The 22576-nt window shown below is 51.7% G+C and overlaps 1 protein-coding gene across 1 annotated transcript in view; it reads right to left on the reverse strand.

The window, feature by feature from the left end:
* Adamts7 (ADAM metallopeptidase with thrombospondin type 1 motif 7) overlaps positions 1–22576 on the reverse strand; it is a 41929-nt gene that overhangs the window by 9978 nt on the left and 9375 nt on the right. The window contains exons 2-14 of the mRNA XM_021638714.2: positions 20894–21249; positions 18932–19097; positions 18220–18398; positions 14213–14296; positions 13836–13960; positions 12827–12976; positions 11589–11735; positions 4230–4374; positions 3579–3671; positions 3062–3207; positions 1728–1897; positions 1299–1432; positions 323–443 (exon numbers count right to left, since the gene is read on the reverse strand). Of these exons, the coding sequence (XP_021494389.1) occupies positions 323–443; positions 1299–1432; positions 1728–1897; positions 3062–3207; positions 3579–3671; positions 4230–4374; positions 11589–11735; positions 12827–12976; positions 13836–13960; positions 14213–14296; positions 18220–18398; positions 18932–19097; positions 20894–21249 (2016 nt within the window). The remainder of the gene's footprint in view (positions 1–322; positions 444–1298; positions 1433–1727; positions 1898–3061; positions 3208–3578; positions 3672–4229; positions 4375–11588; positions 11736–12826; positions 12977–13835; positions 13961–14212; positions 14297–18219; positions 18399–18931; positions 19098–20893; positions 21250–22576) is intronic.

The raw sequence follows: 22576 nt of genomic DNA on the forward strand, positions 1-22576 counted from the left end.
CCCCGTGGTTAAGCACACAGCTGGCACTTAAGCAGTATGTGCAACTCAGACCTCAAGGCTGAGGCAGGGCACTGGGGAGGTCGCTGAAGCTTCGGAGGACAGCAGCCCTCTAGAGAAGACTACAGACCATTCACAGTCACACAGAAGAACCCCTAGGATGACATGTCTCACTTGGGGCAGGGTCTCACTGACTGCTGTAAGGAGAAGGATCCCGGCCAGACAAGGAGGCCCCTGTCTGCCATGTCTAGACTAAGCAAGGACGACAGGGGCAGGGGATAGGATTACAGGTACACATTCCACAGCCCAGCAGCCAAGACCGTACCTAGACCCTCTGCCTCCTTGAAGGTCCTGCTCACAGTGTGGCAAGTGGAGCCATTGCCCTGGCAAACACCACAGCGGTCCTCCACGGCACCAGAGTCAATCTCGAAGTCGCAGCCCACGTTCTGTAACAGAGAGGAGGCCCTGTGTGCTGGCTGCCAGCCCCCTCTGTGTCTCTGCCAGAACCTGAGAGAGAGACCCTAGGTGGAGGTCAAGAGCCCTTGCTTGGGTCCAGTCCCATTATGGTCATCCTGTCTGACACACATGAGCTCCACTTCCCTTGAGCCTCAGTTTCCCCAGATGGGAAAGGATGAGGGGGGAGGGAACATCAGTCCGTGCCTTAAAAGAGTGTTAAGAACATCACATGAGACAAGAGGCAGGAAGTCTCTCTCATACAAGGCTACAGGTGAGCATGGACTCTGGTACACTATGGAATTTTCCAGCAACAGGAATCACTATCAAAGACACTGGGTTGGCACCTCTTTCTTAAGGCTCCTCTACACCCAGGCCTTTATAGCACAGTGGCTTTAAAGACAAGAAGCAAGGTAAGGAAGGCAGCTGGGGCCCTGGGAATGGAAGAGCAGTCAACACTAGAAATCAGAAGTGTTAGCAAACCCAGTGCTTTCTGCAGGCCCGGAGCCTGGCACACCACCAGTACCATTTTGTTAGCCCCTTCCTGTCCGAAAGGAGGCAGTTGCCTAAATCTGTCTAGGCTCTGATTTCAAGGCCGGAGCTGTCAAAGGCAGGCATGCTGGGATGTGCAGTAGGCAGCTGGTAGGGACAAAGTGCTAAGGTGGTATGGGGACAACTGTGGGGTCTCCAACACCAGGAAGAATAGGGTGCAAAAGCCTCTTCTTAGAGGTAAGGAAGCAAAGAGAGGAGTTGGGGCTGGATGCAGCCTGGAGAAAACACTCAAAGGCCTAGAGGTGCGTCTGGAGCCTGCCGTTGTGGCTACGAGACCCTCCTGCTGTCCCACACACCTTGCAGATGCCATTGATGCAGACATCACGGCTGACCCGGCCTTGGTAGCAAGGGGTGCCATCCACCACGGCATCCCTCAGCTTCTCCGTATTAGATTGGTTGTAGGGTCGGCAGTGCAGCTCACAGGGGTTCTCTGAGGGGGCAAGTAGAGGTTTCATGAAGCGAAGCCAAGAGCAGGCATTACAGAGGCCATCAGGAAGACCCCTCCATCCTTCATGACACGCATCAGTGGTAGGCCAAAGGCTCCCAAGGGGCACAGACTATTAAGGCATCCAGCAGGACAGGTAGCTATCTGCAAAGCTTCAAACTAAGGGAGCAGCCAAGGGCTGAGGATCATACCGGAACCCCTCTGTAGGGTCCTATAACCCTGGGGTTCATAGATAGCCCCACCCCTGGGCCTCAATGTCCACATGGAGAGCAGGACTTACCATCATTGATCACAGGCACCCATGTATGCAGCTGGCCCTTGTACGGCATGCCATCAAATTGGCTACACTGGGTGTGGCGGAAAGAGGGCCGGCCAGCAGGGCAGGCTGGCAGGTTGCAGAGCCGGAACCGCTTCCGCTCCCCAACACAGTACTTGCCTCTGTGCTTAGGCCTGTATGGAAAGCCACGGGGCTGTGAGCATGCTGTTAGTGCCCGACGCCCAGCAACACCTGCATCCTCTGCACCCACACTCCCCCGCCATCCTCAGTGGTGCTGCCCTGGCCTCAGAGGCTGCCACTCTCTGACCCATACACAACTGCCCTGTTTCCAAGGATCTAAGGAAGAGTGGCGGCAAGAAGCTTAGGCTTGGCCCAGGCTTGCTGTGTGACCATGGGCAAATGCTCTGCCATCTTCAGGGCCTCAGTTTCCGTGTCTCTAAAATGGGGTTGAACAGCCTCTAAAGGGGTGCTGAAGAGAGGCCAAAACATGAGGAGAATGATGGGCCAGCCCCGTGTTGTTAAAGTTGTTCCTGGGAGGAGTACCCTGGGCCGAGTCAAAGGAAGCCTCCAGGCCCCACCCAGGGGAGAAGGTGCCTTGGCTTGGCATTCAACCTGCATCCCATCTAAGCTGGGCCAGCCCCACTCTGGCTGAGCTGGAGGAGGGGATATGCAGAAGGATACAGACCACAGGTTTGGTGAAGCACTATCCCTGAGATGGCGTTGGCTGTGAAGTCCACCTCCCTGGCAGCCAAGCAAACAAGTTTATCCAGTGGGGTCATTTGAATCTCCACTGGGATTGAATTTGAATTGAATCACCCCATCAGTGCTGCCCTGTTCTCCCAGCTACTGCTAGTCTCCTCAGACACCTGAAGCGGCTTGTGATGGGCATTTCCCACAGCACAGGGAGGGTTCAGCGCCTTATCCATGTTGCCTGACTTGACTGGGAGGGCTCTGCTAGCACCCATCACGGAGTCCAGCAAACTGAGGTCCAGAGGAGCAGTGGAGAAGGAAAGCCCCTGTACGAGGGTGGAGGACCTGAACCCCGAGCATCCCAGGGCCAGGTTCTAAGCATTCACCTCTGCACCCTCGTCCCTGCAGCCACTGCTTCCCCAGCAAGGCCTCTAGTCATGTCCCCCACCTCTTGGAGAACACTTCACTCTCTGCAGTAGTGTCAGCTGGGGGGGGACGCTTTCCTGGAAGTGGCCCCTGGTGACTTAGACACTGGACTTGGCCACCCTAGGGACGCTTTTGAGAGCCAGAGGCTGGAGCAGGAGTAGTCTCTGCTGTCAGCTGGCTCCGTTCAGGTCCTTTATCCCAGCCTGGGCCCCAACACTCACACAGGCTGCGTGCACTGCCGTTCAGCACTCCGTACACCCACGCCACAGCTCCTCGAGCAGACAGACCAGGCACTCCAGCCGGACCAGCCACCGTCCACCGCCTCAGGCTGGAAGCCCTCAGGGACGCACTCTCCATTGAGACACCACTACTGAGACAGATGGAGGCAGACCCCGACACCTGTCAGTCACCCTCACCCCACGAGGACAAAGTGGGCAAGACAGTCTCGAAAGGCAGAGGAGGATAGAAGGAGTAAGATAGCCTTTATGGTCACCCACAACCCAGATGCTACGGTGAAGCCAGATGAAAGATAAAATAAAGTCTGTGTCAACTCAGCACAGGGTGAGAATCTTGCCTCCATTTCGTGATGGCGGTTTGGACCACAGAAGGCTAAAGGTCAGTTAACAGCTCAAGATGATAAGCTAAAGTTGACCCAGGGAAGTCTGGCTAGGCATGACCAGGGGAAAGACAACCCCACCCCCACCCCTTATTCAACCAGGGTTGAGGTTTCCCACCTACCTTGTTCTTCCCACATCTTGTGCCATCCACAGCCGCATCCAGCTTGGAGTGACAGGTGGTCCCCACAGAGCACCATAGCGTGTGGCAGACATTCTGCAAAGAGGCATGCACATTACCCTCACACTCTCCCCCAGTGATACCACCCACTCCACCCTTACTTTCCCCCAAGAACCCATTGGACACATTTCCATAGGGACAGCTCATCGGGTAAGTGTGGTGCAAGTGTGAGGCTCCTCTGACCCCTCCCCTTCAGCCCTTGGAAGGGGCTACTCTCCAGGATGGGTTGGTGCTAAAAGCTGTCTCCAGCTGGGCACCTCTTCCAGCCCCAGGCCACACCTCCTGAAACGCTCAAGATAGAACCTCATGTCATATCTTTACAAGATCCTCTTTGGGACCCTGAAGGGCAGATTTCCGCCCCCCCCCCCTTTTCTAATCCAAGTCCAGGTTGCTGAGGGATTTGTCCAAAGTCCCCTAGGGGTTGATACAGAATCCAGACCTGGGCCTGTGGCCGCGCAAACCCAGGTCTCTGTCACAGGTCACGCTAGGTATCATTGTGCTTCTTGAGGGCCCAGCCCAAGCCAGAGTTTCTCCGAGCCTAGCATTCTCAGGCTCGTGAGGGTCACCGCCTGTGCCTCCCATCCCCACACTCACGTCCATGTCCTCACAAAAGGCTGAGTAAGCCCCATACTGAAGGCGGCACTGATGGTTCACATCATACAGGACACCAGGAAGCACCGAGGGGTAGCCAATGACATCCTTGGCTGGAGTGTCATCCAAGCACAAGCCCCACCCACGGCTGTAAAATAATAATAATAATAATAATAGAATAGGAGTATAAAATGAGGTCCCTAGAGCAAGCATGCAGCCTGAGACCCATGGGAGAGGCCTGGGTGGAAAAGCAGAGCAGGTGGGACTTGCGGAGCTGGTAGGAAAATGATGATAATCTTCCACCTGGCCAGTAGGTCATGTGACCTCAGTCCCTACAGACCTCTTTCATCTGCCTGGAGCTCCAGCCAGCTGACAAATACCCCACCCCCAAAGCAGGTCTTAAGTACGTCCCCCACCACAGACACTCTGGCACCCTTCTTCCGAAGGCCTGGTCCACCAAGTGGTTATGCTCTTAACTCCTGCTGCTTCTGCCCCTGCCGGGACCCTGGGGAGAGGCTCTGGAGACCATCACATCACCTGAGAGGCCAGCCCCCTGCTTCTTACTCCCGATTCCTTCCTGCCTTCCTCTAGCCAGAATTCCAAGGTGGTGACAAGAGAATGGGTCAGTGTGATCAGGTACAGCCTGTGGTCCAGCACACACTCCTTCAGAAGTGGTACCCGGGAAGATGACCACACAGCATCACCAGCAGGCCAGAAACAAGGAAGCAGCAAGACTCTGGTAAGGGCCTTCCCAGTCCCACCCAAACACCTCTGCCCTGATTAACTCTAAATGTTCTATGAGGTTTCCTGGAATCATGACCAGATTCTATGGTCATGCTACCATCCCCCTAGGGTTCATTTTGGTCCTTCAGGGATGAGAGGAGGGTCCAGGCCCCAGAACCTAAAGAGATTTGGGCCACAAAGATAGGCAACGAGGTCACCCAGGCAGAAGGGACTTGGTTGGAAGCAAAAGGAGGCAGAATCTGTGGGTCTAGTCACAGGTCTAGTCACTGGGAGATGAAGACAACCCGAAGCCAGGAAGATTTCAGCACAGAAGGTACCAGCCCAGGGAGCCAACATGAGCATGGTGCTGGCTGGAGCAGGCAGAGGGCGAACTCCAGAAAGAAACACAGAAGCAGAATCTGGCAGAGGGAAGGAGAGGGGCACACTAGTCCCTTGTGACACTGTACCAACTTGCTGAGGGGGCAGGGCACCTATGGGCCTAATGCCAGACAGCTGGAGAGATAGTGGCCTACATCTCTAATCGGCTGAGAATGTTATATGGCCTTGGTTTAGCCCCAAACCTCTCTGAACCATCACATCCTCGTATCCAAAGGACTGATCCCAAGCTATAGAAGTACCCACAGCAGTGTCTGCTTAGGGAAAATCACAGTGGCAGCTGGCAGCTGGCCTTTCCTTCCTCTGTGGATGTTGTACAACCTTGGGCTACCATCCTCTCTGGACCTTCACATCCTCATGTGTAAGAGGAGCTACAGCAGTGTCTGCTTGGGAAAAGGCAGAGGGGCAGCCGCTCCTTCCCCTGGCTGGTTCACTGCCAGGCTCCTCACACAGCCTGGACACACACCATGGTCCCCACACCCATCAACCATCCCCTCAGGGCTCTTCCCTCTGCTAATTAGGGCAGGGCTGGGCCACTCCACACAGGGTCAGAGCAGACAAGGCGTGAGTCCACCATGATAATGTGATGAGCTTTCACCTGCCTGAGTACCAGTTTCCCTTCCTAGCCCTAGTTTCTGGTCATGGAGCAGTTCCACAGGAGGTTTCCAGAGATGAGGTGGAGGACCCCACACTTCCCCCCCAGGCCTGCCTCCCACTCTGCAAAGCCCTGACGTGGGGAATGGGCATGAACATGGCTCGTGGATGCTGCAATCCCTCCACCATACCAAAGCCCTTCTCAGCCCAGAGAGGTTCCTGGAGTTCTTCAGGCCAGCTGTCTTGAACTAGCTGCAGTGCCCCCTTCACCCTATAACCACCCCTGGTTCTTCACCCTGTCAGGTTCCCTAGGTCATGCCTCCACCAGGTTTCCCCTGTGCCCAGCTTCCTTCCCTACCCAGTGTCAGTGTCAGGTCTAAAAGTTCCTGACTCCAGAAGAGGTCTCTGTCCCTCAATACCTACCTATAGCGCACACACACCCAAAACTGCTGCTATTCCCTTATCACCTCGAGTTATGCCTTCCTCTTTGTATGGTGAAAACCTGCAGACAGGTTCTATCTGTGACTCTAGCCTCTTTTACAAGTGTGCCTGTGGACACAGCAAAGGGGAAGCCACGTCTCGGTCAACTGGCTCGGGAAACAGATTTGCTGGGAACTGAGAGGCGTGGTCACGGAAGGATAGTGGGTGGTCTGTACATTATGCTGAGAGCTCTCCAGGCTGTGGAAACACTGCTGCGCCACCCACTCAGCACCCACTCGTTCAGATTTCCATCCTATTTGGGCAGAAACTATCTCCTGTCCCACCCGATCAAGGAGCTAGTGGATGAGAGATAAGACAGCCACTCTGCTTACGGTGGAAGGTCCCTCTGCTTTCCCCTTCTCCTGGACTTTTCACTCCTTGCCTGTTCATTCACAGAGAAGAGAAGTGTGCCCTGGCCTGGAGTGGGTGACTCTCCCTCTCAAGCATCCTTAGGTGGTGGATTCTGCTTCCATTTGCAACGCTGGCCTTAGGCTCAGGCTCTCTGTCTCTCCTCCTACCCTCAGCCAAGGCTCCCGGCCAAGGCTCTCATACATTCCAGCAGCTAAAAGAACACAGAGACTAGCCTGTTCAGCTGTCTGTCCCAGAGCCAGGGTGCTGGGTGGCACTCTGGGTGAGGCAGCTGGGAACAAGCCCTGTGGGTATTTCAGAGTACCCACTATTCTGATTTCCCAAGCAACCTCGCTCCCTGACCCCTCTCTGGGGAAGAGTCACCTCCTCCCCACCCCAGGCCACTCTTCTGGTTCAGGTTCACAAGGCCAACAGCTTGGTAACTGCAGAAATAGTAATAGGAGCCATGGCCAAGTAGTGACCATGCACTCTGTGGTCGGCACTGGGCTGCGCGTGCCTCATGCTTTCTTGGTTAATCCTCACAGCAAACACTGAGGTTGTCCATCATGATCCTCGTGCCTGGAGGCTTAAGGGCTAATGTAACTCATCTGCCAACACAAGGAGACTGGGCTAGAGTCCAAGTTTTAGTCACCAAACTGAACTCTTTAAGTTTCCGGTTGTCAAAACCCCTCTTCCTAGAGGAGACTTGTGTCCACACTCTCACTGTCCCAGTGGCCCCTGGCATGCACTAGCCATGGGGAGGGGGCTTCCAGAGAACCACAGCATACTTGAGCAGGCCTATCTCTGCTCTCTGATAGAGCTCTTCTCCTCTGACATTTGAGGGATAAACAAAACATAACTCCACCCGGGCAGAGGGTAAGAGGGAAGTGATGACAACAAGTGAAAGATGTCAACAGAATTCTGGAAGCTGGAGAGCAGCTGGCCAATCGGTAGCTGACTTGGTAAAGTGTCAGAAGCTGAGAGCTGAAGCCTGTGAGGAGAAACGATGGAGAAACAGAACTCTGGAAGACTCGGCAGTCAGGCTCTCAGGGACTCTTAGCTATCTGGGGGGCCCATAGAGCTAAGGACAGAGATAATCTGAGTTTCTACTCCAACCATGTGTGGCCAATCAATTGTTATCACTCAGCCCAGAAGAAAAGAGACCCAGGAGGATCTGGCCTAGGAATTCCAGTCATAAGCAAAGATCCACACACAGCAGAGGAACCTACAGGGAAACGGCCACTAAGAGTTTGCACAGCAAAGGCTGAGACACCGGCAAGCCCTGCCCTATCAGATGGAATCTTCTCTTGGTACCCCAAGTCACTCAGAAACGTGGCATCAGTTTCTGGTATTTAAGGATGCTCCTGCTCCTCTCAAAAAGGCTGTACCCCGATAAGCCTTTCACCAGTGTCTCAGAAAGTCATGGCTGAAGCTATAGATCTCCCAATAAGAAGTGGTTTCTCCTCTGATATACAAAACACACCAACACATTTTAAGAAAATCTTTAACGTAAATGTAAGATGTTTAGAAAAAATAAAGCAAGCCCTGGAGAGATGGCTCCATTAAGACATTGCTGCTCTTGCAAAGGAGTAGAATTCAGTTCCCAGCACCAGCATCACTTGGCTCACAGCAGCCTCTAATTCCAAGGGAATCCAGTGCCTCCTCCTGGCCTCTATGGGTAATATACTCATGTGTGCAGAGCATATGCAGAGACAAGAAATAAAAGGTACAATAAACAAAATGTCAAAACTTTAACAGGCCCTAAGGAAGGACACATACATAAAATACCAGCACTTAGTAGATGGAGAATCAAAAGTTCAAAGCTATCCCTAACTAGATACCAAATTCAAGGCTAGCTTGGGCTTCAGGAGACATCAATTTCTAAACAAACAAAACCTTTAACAGAAGAAGTATATAAAGACAAAGCAACACCTCTCTGAAAATAAAAGATAGAAGAGGCCTAAAATTTAAGGAAAGAACAGCTCAATATTAAAAGGGTTCAGAAAGAAACAAATCATCAAAAATAAATAAGAACATCTCTAATAACTGAAAAAAAAAAGGATTCCTAGGTGAAGACAGCCCAATGAACGTCCCCAAAATAAAAAGAGAACAAGGCACATAGTTATGAATTTTTAAATTACCAAAAAAGAAGAAACAGGCTCCTAAAAGCTTCCAGACTCTTTAAAAGGTCACACTCAAAGACAATAGGAATGGTATGGCTGTCTGAACAACAATGCTAGAAACTAGAAGATAATGGAAAACATGCCTTCTGCTCATTCCAAAGATGAGTGGATATCAAATCAAGCTATTGAGCTTATGTTAAGGAAAAATAAAGACACGCTCAGACAGACAGTTTACCTCAATGCACCCACGTTGGAAAGATGCTTCAGGGTATATGCCCCATCAAAACAATGACAAAAGATAACCACTCAGAAAGCAGCATGGCATCCAGGCTAGAAAAGTATCCAGGCTACACAGAAGCTGGGGGAGGCGCGGTAACAGATCAGAAAAAGAAAGAAACTAATAAACTAATAGGGTAACCTTCTGAAAAGCCACATTCTGGAAAGAGGTGTTTTACAGAATGGTTATGTGTGGAAGGCCAAAGAGAGAAAAGAAACCCAGGCAAAAAAAAAAAAAAAAAAGTATCATATGGTATCTAGAGAGATGGTTTTGTGGTTAAGAACACTGACTGCTCTTTCAGAGGGTCGGGTTCATGCAGATAAACCCTTAATCTTTAAATTTTTTTTAAATGTTATTTTCAAAAAGTTCATCTTGTTGTAATACTTAGTTCTGAAAAAAAAAAAAAAACAAGCACAAAGCCATAACAATGAAGATGTTTAACATGGACTTGCTATGGTTTGGATGTGAACTGTCCCCCATGGGCTCATGGGTTTGAACACCCGTTCCCCAGCAGATGGTGCTGTTTGGAGGTGTTCTGGAACCTTTCAGACTCAAGGTGCATGTAGACCGCTGGGTGAGGGTTGTGAGAATCATAATCCACACAGTCTCTCACCCACACTTTGCTTCCTGTCTGCAGCTGCAGCATTCCCAGCTGCCTCAGGCTCTCACCTACAGGGACAAAACCAACCTACCCACCATCCCTTGCCACCCATGGTGGACTGCATCCTTAAACAGCGAGCCAATAAATCCTTCCTCCCTTATGTTACTTCTTTCAAAGATGTGGTCACAATAATGAGGAAAGTAAGTAATAGAATACTTAATAAAATGTGTCACTGCTATTTGGGGCTGAGGTAGGAGAAACAAATATGAGTACAGGAAATAATGCAAGAGGGCTAACTCTCAGCTAGGCTCAGCGGTGCACGCCTGCAATCCCAGCACTCAGGGAGGCAGAGGCAGGCGGATCTCTGTTAGTTCTAGGCCAGCCTGGTCTACAAAGCGAGTCCAGGACAGCCAAGGCCATACAGAGAAACTCTGCCTCGAAAAAACAAAAACAAAAAGGTTAACTCTCTAACTTCCAGCTAAAATCTAAAATAAAAAAAATCAAGAAATAGTAGTCCAGAGATGCTTTTCTGAAAGTATATCTAGGGAGAGACGCTGTATGATTTAGGGTTGAAAGCGGGTGTCTTGAGAGAGAGGAGTAGACCGCTCTAGATTCTACTGTCCGCATCTTGAACTTTTCAGTGTCTTTGGACCTCAGCTTTGTAAGCACAGAGGGGAGCGTGACTGAGCAGAAGGCACACACAGGATCCGTGTCTGGTATTCTATACCACCCTATTTGCATGTAACACTCACTACGAGAATTTCATCTTCTTCACTGCTTCCACTGCCCCCGTGAAAAATCACTCAGAAAGGCCGGACAGGCAGCATGTTAAAAGCTGACTTTGGCATCTAAAACAAAACTGTCACCAGGAGACGGAGCAAAGCTTCCAAGAGTGTGCCGGGCCACGCTTGAGGCTGCAGTTTGAACAGCAGTACCACACACGCAGCCTGTACTAAGTCAAAGTGAATGGTAGAATGTGTGCTAAGAAGCTGGTTAGGAGCCCGCTGAGGTGGCTCAGCAAGTTCACTAGCCTGCTACACAAGCCTGGAGGCCTGAATTTGATGCCCAGAACTCATATGAAGGTGGAAGGAAGAAGAGAACTGACTGCACACAGTCGTCTTCTATACATGCACTGTGGTGTACGGGCTCGTTCACTGTGTCTTTCTCTCGCTCTATCTCTCTGTCTCTGTCTCTGTGAGAGAGAGAGAAATTTTAAAAAAAGAAAACATAAAACACCTTAACTTAAACAAGAGGAAGAAGAGTAGAGAGGAATAAAAAAGAACTTAGGGCCAGGGAGATGGCTCAGCAGGTTAAGGCACTTGCCTGACAACCTGAGTTAGATTGCCAGAACACACATGAGGAATCCACCCCGATAAATAAGTGTCAAGATGTATATTTAAACGTTTTTCTTATTCGGAACATTAAATAGGAATACAAAATAGCTCAACAAAGTAAAAGACTGTGAAGGGGGGGAAGGCCTTCTGTTTTTGCTCCTCTTTGCTTGGTCTCACTGGGCTGTGAAGCTGGCCACCTATCCTCCAGTGTCACTCCTTGCTGCCTACATCTTCTGGACTCCGTACACTACTAGCTCTTCTTGTCTGCAGAGGGCTCGTGATCCCCACCTCCAACCCCCTGGAGCCTGACACTTCTCCTAGATGGAGACCCATGAGCCGCTGTCCATCCTCCAAGCCACACCACAGGATCAGTGTCCAAAAGGACCCGGGAAGTCCAGGGGCCCTACACATCCCACTACCTGCCACAGCATGAGACAGTGACAGCAGAGACAGAGGCCTGGCCACCAGGCCCGGGGATGGACTTACTCGAGAAACCTGGTGATGTACTCTCGGCTGCAGCGGGACCAGATGAGGGGAATGCCTCTGTCATACAGGAGCTGTGGAGACATGATGAAAGGCCGTTTCCCAATGGACTCACAGTCATTGCCGCTGCCGTCATGCTGAATGCCAAAACTGCGTGAGAGCACAGGCCCCAGGGGCAGGTGAGCAGCAGGAGGCCCCCAGGCCCCCTTCCCGTGGAGGCCTGCGAGGGGTACAGTCCCAATTCCCAGGGATAGCTCTGTCACCTAAAAGTTGTATGGCCTTCGGAAAGCCTCACATCATCTCTGAGCCTCAGTTTCCATAACACACAATGTGGGGATGACAGCAGCGTTCCCTGGGTTTCCCATCTACATATACCAGGCTGAGCCTGAAATGTACCTGTTTTGAGACCCTCACAACCCCATCATTGTGCGCAGAGGAATCTATGGTGGCCCTACATCCTCACTGGCTGGAGATGACTTCAGGATGTGAACCTGAGTTAAGAGGTCTAAGCTACCACCTCCCCAGAAGGTATCAAGAGGTCATCCTTGGGAAGGGCTCAAGAAAATGTTCCTGAGCACCAGCTATGAACCAGGAACCATGGAACCAACTACTAACTCACTCAGTCCTCAACACTCTAGAGAGCCTCAAAGAAGCCAAGAAACCAGCCAGAGTAACACAGCCAGGACACAGGAGGACTGGGGTCACCAACACAGGCATAGCTGTCACGCAGCCCAAACCCTCTGGCTCACAGAGCTCGCTGGGAGCCCACTGTGACATGCAATTCTGCACAATTCAAGTCGACAACTAACCAGGCACAGGTGGCAAAGGGCACAGGCCACAGGCAGAGGTGGCATCACTGCATCCAACCCCCTCTGGGACCAGAAAGAACATGGCACTTGCCCAGGGTCACAAATCAGGTGGAAATGGAGGAGTAAAAGGTGCCAGCACTGAGCAATAAAGCAGGTGACCGAAGCGCCATACGCTGACTGGCCATGCCCACTCCTCCCACGTGACACTGCTGATGGGTCTCAGTGGCGCCCCATCAGTCCTCTCTCCCGCTTACACGGGAACAGTCTTGCTGAGGAACAGGGAGAGTTCTGCAGCCTTGTGGTTGGGACTGCCATCTCCATCTGTTTTACTCACTCCCTTGGGTTTCGTGACCCATGAGCCCCTCTGGCTGGTGCCCAAGAGTGGAAAGGAAAAGTCAGGTTCCTAACGGGCAGTGAGAGCAGGTGAATTACCTGTGTCCTAGCTCGTGGGCCACAGTGAAGGCCAGCGGCAGGCCGGTATCCTCACTGACACTACAGCTGAGCTGCGGGTGGCACATGCCAGCCACGTGAGACAGACCCAGGGTTTCACAGGGGTGGTTCATGGCGGCACACAAATCCTTCCTGCAAAGAAAGAAGTGGTCACAGGCTGGTGAGTCCAATCCAAGGGGGGCAGGGAGGATCCCAGGCCATCCCAGATCAGGAAGCAAGGATGTTGCTTCTCTTCACTCTGACATCACACCCACATATGATTTGAGAAGCGGTGCCTTTGTTCACATACAACCTTCCCAACACTCACTGGGACCTGAGAAAGGGATGTGTGCCTAGAACAAACAATTTTGGTACCCTTCAAGGTGCCACAGGCCAAGATGGAACTCAAAGATACAGACTCTGAGCCAAAGAGATAGCTCAGTGGGTAAAGACATTGTGGCCGGTCTGACGCCCTAAGTTAGATCCCTGGAATCTACATGACGGGAGGAAGAAACAATGTCTGCAAGCTGTCCTCTGACCTCCACACCTGCGCTGTGACAAGCACATGCACACATACACGTACACACACATATAAGTAAATATAAGATTTAAAGGTTGGAAAAATAAAATAGAGCCCCAGAAGGTAGGAGAGAGGGAGGAAACTACAACTGAAAACAAGTGACAGGAGAGTGATTCTGGTGGCCAGACTCTTGTCTACCAACCTACACAATTTAACTGAATAGCACAACAGTGCACACACACCCTACACACACACACATACTCACACCTCTCACACCTCTCACGCCACACACACATGCATGCAGAACGGATGAGTCCTGAACACGCCTTTTGTTGCACCTCTATCCGATTCCTGCTTGGGTCATCTGAACTTCACTGGACAAGGTGTTACCATTGGGGAGCTTGGGGAGCTGCAGGTTGTCTCTGTTCTGCCTATGACAATACCATGAGAATCCTCAAGTCTAAGGCCCTCCCGCCCTTCCTGGCGAGGTACCTGGTGAGGAGGATGGCAGTGTCATGGTGCTGTGGGTGGCTGTCCCCTTTCATGTTGATGTTCTTCTGCCACTTGCAGAAGTTCCTCAGGGTGTTGTCTGCATGGTGTGTGATCTTCAAATCCTCCTGGGGGTGCAAAGAGTATACTGAGCTCTGAGGACAAGCCCAATTTGCCTCTACACCGAGACAGAAGTCAGACCTCAGACCTTCCTGCCTCCACCCCTCTCCTGACAGAGTGTCTCAGGGTCCAGAGGTGTCAGAGGATAGTGTCAAGGTCAAGAAGGCCTCTGATTGCCCTTCCACATAAAGCATTCAAGGCACAGGGCGGGAGAGCTCTGGCCGTCACTGAGGACAGCTTGGGACTATATGACCTCTCACCTCCTCATCTTCCAGCAGGATAAGGCGCACGATGGTGATGTGAATGCGGTTCCCAATGCTTGGATCATGAAACAGTCCAGCCACCTGTCCAGGAGGGTTGGGGAGAGGATCAGGCTACAGCTAGAATATAGGAAGTGGAAACTGGTGCCCACTCCAGCCACCCGGGAGTATGCACATCTGGTCACATACAAGATCACTCACAGCTGCACATGTTACTATGGGCATGAATGCACCATCTCCTGTGTCTCCACACCTGCACTCACAACACCCCTACGCAGCAGTGACAGATCACACACAAAAGCCTTCCAGGTTGCTTCCTGGGACTCTGGGAAATAGCCTGAGATCTGCTTGCAAATATTGAGTCCGCCCATCCTCCCAACAAAGGAAACAGCAGCCCAGATCTCTGAATGTCAGCTGCTTCTGAATGCTGCTCTGACTATTCTCCTTCTGTCCTGGGGAAACCAGGACCAGCCTTCCCAAGGAGGAGAGATGAATGGATCCTGAGAGTCAAGGTGGGGAGCAGGTGTAGACATGGAGTCCCCACCATTCTGTGTTCTTGTCCTTTCTGAGGGTGGTAGCTCTGGAGTGATAAAGGCAGGTATGTTCCTATCTGTCAGGGGTCCCACGACTACTGAGGTGCTGTAAAAGGCTCCCCCAAAGATGGCGAGGGCGGAGAACTGAATACCAATAGCCACCAGCTCCTTTAAAACTCCCACAGAAAGGCGGGGGCTACATCACAACTGGGGTCAGTTGTCAGGTCCCCAGGGGGCAGAAATGGCAGGTTGGTGTGGCTTCTAATGATACATTAATAATAATAATAATAATAATAATAATAATAATAATAATAATAATATCTAAATAGGAAGAGACTCTTGGGGGAGTTTTTTTTGTTTTGTTTTGTTTTGTTTTGTTTTGTTTTGTTTTGTGGCAGTCAGGGTGTCGACCTTGGATACCATGCCTCAGAAACTATCTTGTTTGTCTGATCTGATTTATTGTTAGCCTGCTTATATACAGTGTGTGAATGTGGACACTCGGGTGGCATGCCTATGTGAGGAGGCCGTCAGAGGGTCCCTCAGTTCTCTCCCTCCACCAGGTTCTGAGGATCAAACTCAGATGCCCAGGTTTTCCAGCCAAGCACCTTTACACGCTAAGCTCTCTCTCTCCATCCCACGCCTTGTGTGAGGCAGCTGCTTCTTTGACCTGAAGCTTGCTGGTTAGTCTATGCTGGCTAGCTGGTGAGCCCTATGGATCTGCCTTCCTGGCACTGGGATTCCAAACACATGTCACCTTATCTGGCTTTCTTATATGTGTTTTGGGACTTGAGCTCATAGCCAGTACTTTGCCAACTGAGCCATCCCTTAGACCCTAGACAGTCTTTGGCCTCTGGACATATGAGGAAAGCAAGGCAGGGTTCTCAGCCCTGAGGTCCTGTTCTTCCCAGTTAAAAGAAAGAATGTTGGGGATAGATGGCCTCTCAAAGTCAGAAGTAATGTCAGGGGCTATATCACTACATATTCAGGCTGGATGTCTGCCCCTTAACCACCTGCAGGGGAATTAAAAAAAAAAAAATCCTGCCTCTTTCCAATAGAAATTGCTGAACCCCAGGGCAAAATGCCTGATCCTAAGTCACCCAAGGGATGTCAGGCAGAGCCAGGTTAAGTACATGGTTGGGTCTCACCGTGCACAAGTCTTGAACCCCTAAGAGACTCAGAAGAGGTGAGGTGAGATGAATCCTGCTAACTGTAGGGGGTTCCAGCCAAGCTGCTGCCTCTTTCAAGCTGAACTCTTAAGCAGTAAACTCAGACCAACAGGACATCGGAGCTGAGAACCCTGCCCTGCTCTTCCACGCTCATCCGGAGGCCAAGCTCTGCTATCCCGCAAAAGCCCCCTACAGCCTGAACAGTGGCCACCTCTCCCTAGGCAGACCAGGCTCAGCAAAGAAGCTTGAGTGATGCTACCAAAGCAGAAGGCCTCCAAGACTTTTTGTTCCCTAAAGAGCAAGGAGGCAACAATGACATCCAGGAGGGACTCCCACATAACTGTGCTTGCTCATGAGGATTCAGGCAGCAGGACTGTGATGTTAGCAGGTAACCATCAGCCATGGCTAGAGCCCCTTCTTTAGAGCCCTGGATTCACAGCCGTACCTCCTAGCTGAGCACAGAGGCATTTTTCCTAAGGTGGCTGCAAGGGAGCCCCGGCCTCGAGGACAGACAGAACAGTACAGAGATCCTTTCTCTTGCGATGCAGCAAGGATCAGCCTGATTGCCTGCAATTTTCTACTTGCCCCTCAAGGAGGGGTCTGGGAAGGAGGCCCTGACTCTATTGTCAGCATGTGGGTGAGAGGTGGGGGAATCACATTTCCCTGTTGGGTGGGCCTTTGGAGACCCAGATTGTTTTGCCTGGCTCTACTTTATCTGGCTTTGACTTGTGTGGTGGCTTGAATGAAAATGGCCCCCATAGGCCCATAGGGGGTGACACTATTAGGATGTGTGGCCTTGTTGGAAGAAGCCATGTCACTGGGGATGGGCTTTGAGGTTTCAGATGAACAAGCCATGCCTAGTGGTTGCCTGCAGATCCACATGCAGAACTCCCAGCTCCTTCTCTCCAGCACCATGTCTGCCTGCAAACTACCATGCTTCCCACTATTAAAATGGGAAAATGTCCAACCAATGACTAGCTCAACCTGAGACCCCAACCCTTGATACTATTTTGCTATGCTCGCAGACAGGAGCCTAACATAGCTGTCCTCTGAGAGGCTCTACCCAGCAGTGGATTGAAACAGATGTGGAGAGCCTCAGCCAAATATCGGGCAAAGCATAGGAAGTCTTGTGGAAAAGTGGGGGGAAAGATAGAAGGACCTGGAGGTGACAGGAGCTCCACCAAAAGACCAATAGAGCCAACTAACCAGGGCCCAGAGGGGCTTATGGAGACTGAAGCACCAACCAAGGACCACACATAGATGGGACCTAGGCCCCCTACACAGATATAGCCAATGGGCAGCTCAGTCTTCATATGGGTTCCCTAGTAACAGGAGCCAGGGTTGACTCTGATATGGACCCTGTTGCATGCATTTTGATCACTCCCACTGGAAGGGCTGCCTCCCCAGGCCAAAGGGAAAGCAGTTGAGCTCAGTCCAGTTGAGCAGTTGAGCAGTGCAACTTGATGAATTAGAGTGGGGGAGGGGGGCTTTCCTTTTCTGTAGAATAGGGGACGGGGATGAGGGAAGAGAGAGAGAAGACAGGGCAGAGAGGAGAGGAGGAAGGGGGCTATTCGAGATATATAGTGAATGAATAAATTAATTAATTTTAAAAAAGAGTTGCCATGGTCATGGTGTCTTTTTATAGCAATAAAACCCTAAGACAACTTGCTAAGTCCATATCTCCCAGGGCCTATGTCATCTCAACTGTCAGATGGAGTCAAGAGCAATGGGTCCAGCCTACAGAGTGTTACTGTCCACCTCAGCTCACAGACCTGCCCAAGGTCACCAGCTAGTAGACCCCAAGACTGAGCGGCTATTTCCAGCTCAAAGGCATGTAGATATCTCAGGTCGGGCTAGTCTAATGGGGTGTGCATGTCCCCAGCCATTAGCACAGATCCTGACATAAAGTAGGGAGGGGCTCATTCAGGGAATAACATATGAACCAACAAGACCATGTGCCCTTAGGAAGACACAGGACGAGGGTGGTCCCAGCCTTTATTCACCCCTCCCAGCAGGGTGGCTCTGCCCTCTGTATGGTCTGGGGCAAGGGAAGGGCAGGCACAGTTCAGTTCCATGCCCCAAAAGCCCTACAACTGTGTTCTGTACTGCAGCACCCTTCCAGGGATCCAACCAGGGCCCTGTTTCTCTCTAGACTCGGAGCCTGGAGACTTCCTTCATACTTGGAGCCTGGCCCACCATCTGGAAACCAGCCTGTCAGCATTCCTACCCATATCAGCCTTTGTGTCCCGTTGCAATGATTCCTCCCCTGCCACCCGGACCACCCCTGTAGAAACTGTAGCAACCTCACCATGTTCATGATCGTCAGCACATAGCTCTCCACTTGCGGCTGTCCGTGGTACTCTACCATCTTGGCATCAGCCACTACCAGGGTCTCCACCCACTTCTCTTTGCTGATTGATCGCTGCTGCCTCCGCTTCTGATGCCGCTCTTCCCAACGTTCCCGCCTGTGCTCTAGCTCTGAGGACACTGTGGGGCAGAGATGGGTTGGGTGAGATCCCCCGGGTACTGAGCTGGGAGGTCCCAGTAACACAGGATGGTTAGTCTGGAGTAGAAGCAGGAGAGAGAGGCAGGAGGCTCCTCTTTAGTATCCTTGCTGGAATTGGCTATGGGCAGCCCAGCCACTTGAGGAAGAATGGCTGAGGGAGTCAGTAACTCCATAAACATTATGTAGAGCCAGCAGAGGAAGATGACCTGTCAAAGTAGACAAGGGAGGTAAGTAGCAGCAGGAGGGACAGCCCAGGCCCACTCCACATGTTAATGGAATATCAAAGGCTATGGGGGTTTGTATGGTGAATGTCTGTGTCTCTCTGTAGTCCAGTGATTCTTCAAGCTTGCTAATGCTGTGACCCTTTAATACACTTGCTCATGGTGTGGTGACCCCCAAGCACAAAATTGTTCTAGTCCAAGGGAGCTGGGCATGAGGGTGTTGAGAGAGGCTTCTAGAAAGGAGGTGTGTCTCCAGGTGGTCCCTAGCCACAGCTGCACATGGAGGTACCTACCTTGCACCCCACAGGTGCCTGGAGCCCTTGAGTCACCCTGCTGGGCCCGTCGCCCAGGGTCCTGATGCTTGTACACCACATGCGGCTGGGCATGTCCAGGCTGAGCTGACACTCCATTCAGAGGCTCGATAAAGTAGTCTTCATTAGAGAGCTGGAACACACCTCTCTGGGGAAGATTGACCAGGGTCAAAGGAGGAGGGCTGGCACATGGTTGCTTTTCCACGTACCCCTGCCCTAGCCAACTGAGCTCCACCTTCCCAATCTGAACCCACAGCAGAGAGATGGGGCGAAACTCTCCTTCTGGACTGTTGCTAATTCTATCCTTGGCATTCGACACAGCCAAAGACTTCAAAGCAAAGCTCTGGAACTTTCTAGAAGCTTCTTGAAACATCTCCAAGGATTCTGCACACACACACACACACACACACACCATCAGGAGGGAGAAAGAGGTCTGCATCAGAATGTGACGAAATGACATGTTACACAGTCCCAGACAGCCCTCCTGTCTGGTGGCCACTGCCAGGCCCCCGGGGTGTTTTGCATCTCCTTTGCCTGCCAGGCTTCTCAAGCCACCATGCCCCCCTCCCATCTGGCCATTGCTTCTCATCGACCTCTTCAGTCTCCCTGAGGAGATGAATCACCCCAAAAGCAGCTCTGTCACACCCAAGCCACCCAGTTGCCATGACCACCAAGATATCCTGCTTCTTGGGTCCACAGATGGACAGAGAAGGGAAGCTGGCAGCAGCGCTTTGGGCACATCTGCCCGGCATAGAATTCAGAGAATGGAGGATCATGCGAAGCAATCAGGCAGCCCACCACCTCCCGAGCAAGCTTGAGACCCCAATAGAGAAGGTGTCACCTCCTTAAGACTTTCCCACTACCATCAGTTAGACCCTTTGGGTTACACAGAGTCAAGAACCCCAGAGGGGTTTAAAGTGCACCTGCTTTAGAGACCACAGATGGGGCTTTGACTCAGCCTCCATCCCTGAATGATTGGTGAGCTTAGGCAAGGTCTTCTCGAGCCTGTTTTCTCGCCTATAGAATGGGAAAGAGATCTCCTCTGCTCAGCTGCCATGCAGGCTTAATGAGAAGAACTGCACCTAAGAGACAGGAATAGGCACCTAAACCAGAACCTGTTAACACACAGATGGGCCTCTCAGGCCTAGGCACTGTCCTGCTGCCTGTTGCTGGTCCCATGGTTTTCACCTGAGCCATTTTGGCTGAGAGCCCTTTGGAAGCAGTGGGAGTCTGTGTATGCACACCCCCGTATCTGCCATACACGCTCTCGGGCACTTGAAAGTGCAGAAAGCAAGTGAATGCTGCCTGGAGTGAATGCTGCTGCTTTAGCCTTTGATAGTAGAATCCCACGGGCAGCTAGGGCTGTGGGTGGTGGCAGAACTGCCTTAGAGGCTTGCAAAGATAGGAAGAGAGGGATTTGGGGGATCTCTGGTCTGGTCTGGGCTGCAAGGCTAAAAGGCAAGAGACTCAAAGTGAGTCTGCAGATAATCGGTCATAAGTGACACCCCAGGGGGAAAGAGGCCAGCTGCTTACTTGGCCTCTGCAAGCTCTGCTCCATGTGGGGCCTTCGGGGTAGCAGCTCCTATCATACCCAGGACATTTTCAGAAGTTCAGGAACTGGGTTGGGGCAGGGGGAGTATGGAGAGCCAAGCCATAGCAGTACCTGCCTTTAATCCCAGGGAGAGGCAGGAGGATCTCTGAGTTCAAGTACAGCCTGGTCTACAGAGTTACCCAACCTTGATAAAAACTAAAGCCAAAGGATTCTGGCTCACATAAAACTTTCAAGCTTTCTGTCCTTCAGAGCAAAGAGGTCTGCACTGTCACTTCTGTTTCCTTCATGAACACAGAAGCTGACAGAGGAGAAGTATATTGAGCAAAGCCACCACGCAGAGTCAATGTCACTCCAACCCCAGGCTCTCCACACATGCATCCCAGAGAACTCACTAGGCCGTCACAGGCGCTGATGGCTGCAAAGCCTCCTTCCAGCTCCGGGTCCTGAACATCACCGAGCAAATGGCAGTTTGGGGCCTGGGTTCGGATGTGCACGTGGCCTAGGCTGTTGCGGCGCCGGATTTCACTCACAAAGCCGGGTGCCAGGAGATAAGGGTTGGTGGTCATGTTGAAGAGCAGCTCCCGCCCTTGGTACTGCAGCTGATAGAAAGTAGATGAAGCCTTCGTGGCAGACACATCGCGCTTGCGCAGCACCCGTGGCCACAGCTCATAGGACAGGAAGGAGCCTCCAGCGTCCACGCGCACAGGGTGAACGATGTCCAAACCCGCTCGGCCCTCGGCTGCGAGACCTGCAGAGAGAATGCGGCATTTAGGTCCGAGGCAGACTCGGGGTTCTAGACCATCCCCAGGAACTAGAGAAGATGGCAGAATGCCTAGACTCAAATCCCAACTGTGGTAAAGCGTGGTGAGGCAGGCTTGTTAAGGCCAGCACTCAGGTGTTTTTGGAGACTGAGATCGCATATAAAGTAGCAGGATAGCCCCACTATGTAACAATATCCTGTCTCAGAGAAACAAAACCGAACTCCTCCCCATGCTTTTTGCCAGCTTTACTGTTTCATCACTCCATGCCTCAGTTTCTCCATCTGACTTCCTACAGGAAGCCCTTAATCCATCTATCTCCGGACTTACACCTCAGGAGCCCTCTGTCAACTTATTTTCAACACGGCAACCAGAAGGACCCACGGTTTCACTCTGCTCACGATACTGCAGCTGCTCCCGTCTCACTAAGGACACAGCACAACGTTATAGCCGTGGCACATCAGGCCCTAGGCAGGAGACTTCTCCACCGTCATGCCCAGCTACTCCTTACTTCCCTCAGCTGGACTCCCAGCCTCTTGATGGCCCTCAGAGTGCCAGATGTGCATGCTCAAGATTTTGCAAAGCTGTCCCCTGTGTCTGAACGGCCTTCCCTCTGTCTTCCATCACCTTTCGTCTGCTCTGTTCTGAGGTCCTATGCAGTCAGAACAGCAGCTTTCAAGCTGAATCTGGTCCTCAGACCAACAATCTTCACCAAGAGTCACACTGTTTGGAGTACAAGTGTCAGGGTAGAATGACTCTACCTCCTGTTTATTCAAGGGAACAATTGCTATTGCCAGGGCAATAACTAACTTATTTGTGCCAAGAAAGAAACACACATGTGAGCAGGGCATGGTGGCGCACACCTGTGATCCCAGCCCTCAGGGAGGCAGAGGCAGGCAGATCTCTGTGAGTTCGAGGACAGCGTGCGTGGTCTACAAAGTGAGTCCAGGACAGCCAAGACTACACAGAGAAACCCTGTCTCGGGGTGGGGGTGGAGGGCAGGGATGTGGAAACACATATGTGAATACATCAAAAAAATACCAGTAACACCAGACCTGGAGCTTGTCACACTACATCAAACCTTCTCATTTTGAACTTTAAAGGAGCCCCAAGATTGAGCCCCAAGGCAGGCACGCTGGCCCACCACCAGGTCACTCATCATGGGCCTTGTCCAGGAGAGCTGACATGGGGAGGGACCTTCATCTGACCTGCACTTGCTCACTCTGAGCCCAGAACAGCTCTTATTTGGTCCTGCTTTGATGCTGGCTGGCTCTTTAACCCATTCTGCAACATGCATACATTATTATGTGACACATA

The sequence above is a fragment of the Meriones unguiculatus genome, chromosome 6 (genome assembly GCF_030254825.1).
Source record: "Meriones unguiculatus strain TT.TT164.6M chromosome 6, Bangor_MerUng_6.1, whole genome shotgun sequence".
NCBI classification, from domain to species: Eukaryota; Metazoa; Chordata; class Mammalia; order Rodentia; family Muridae; genus Meriones; species Meriones unguiculatus.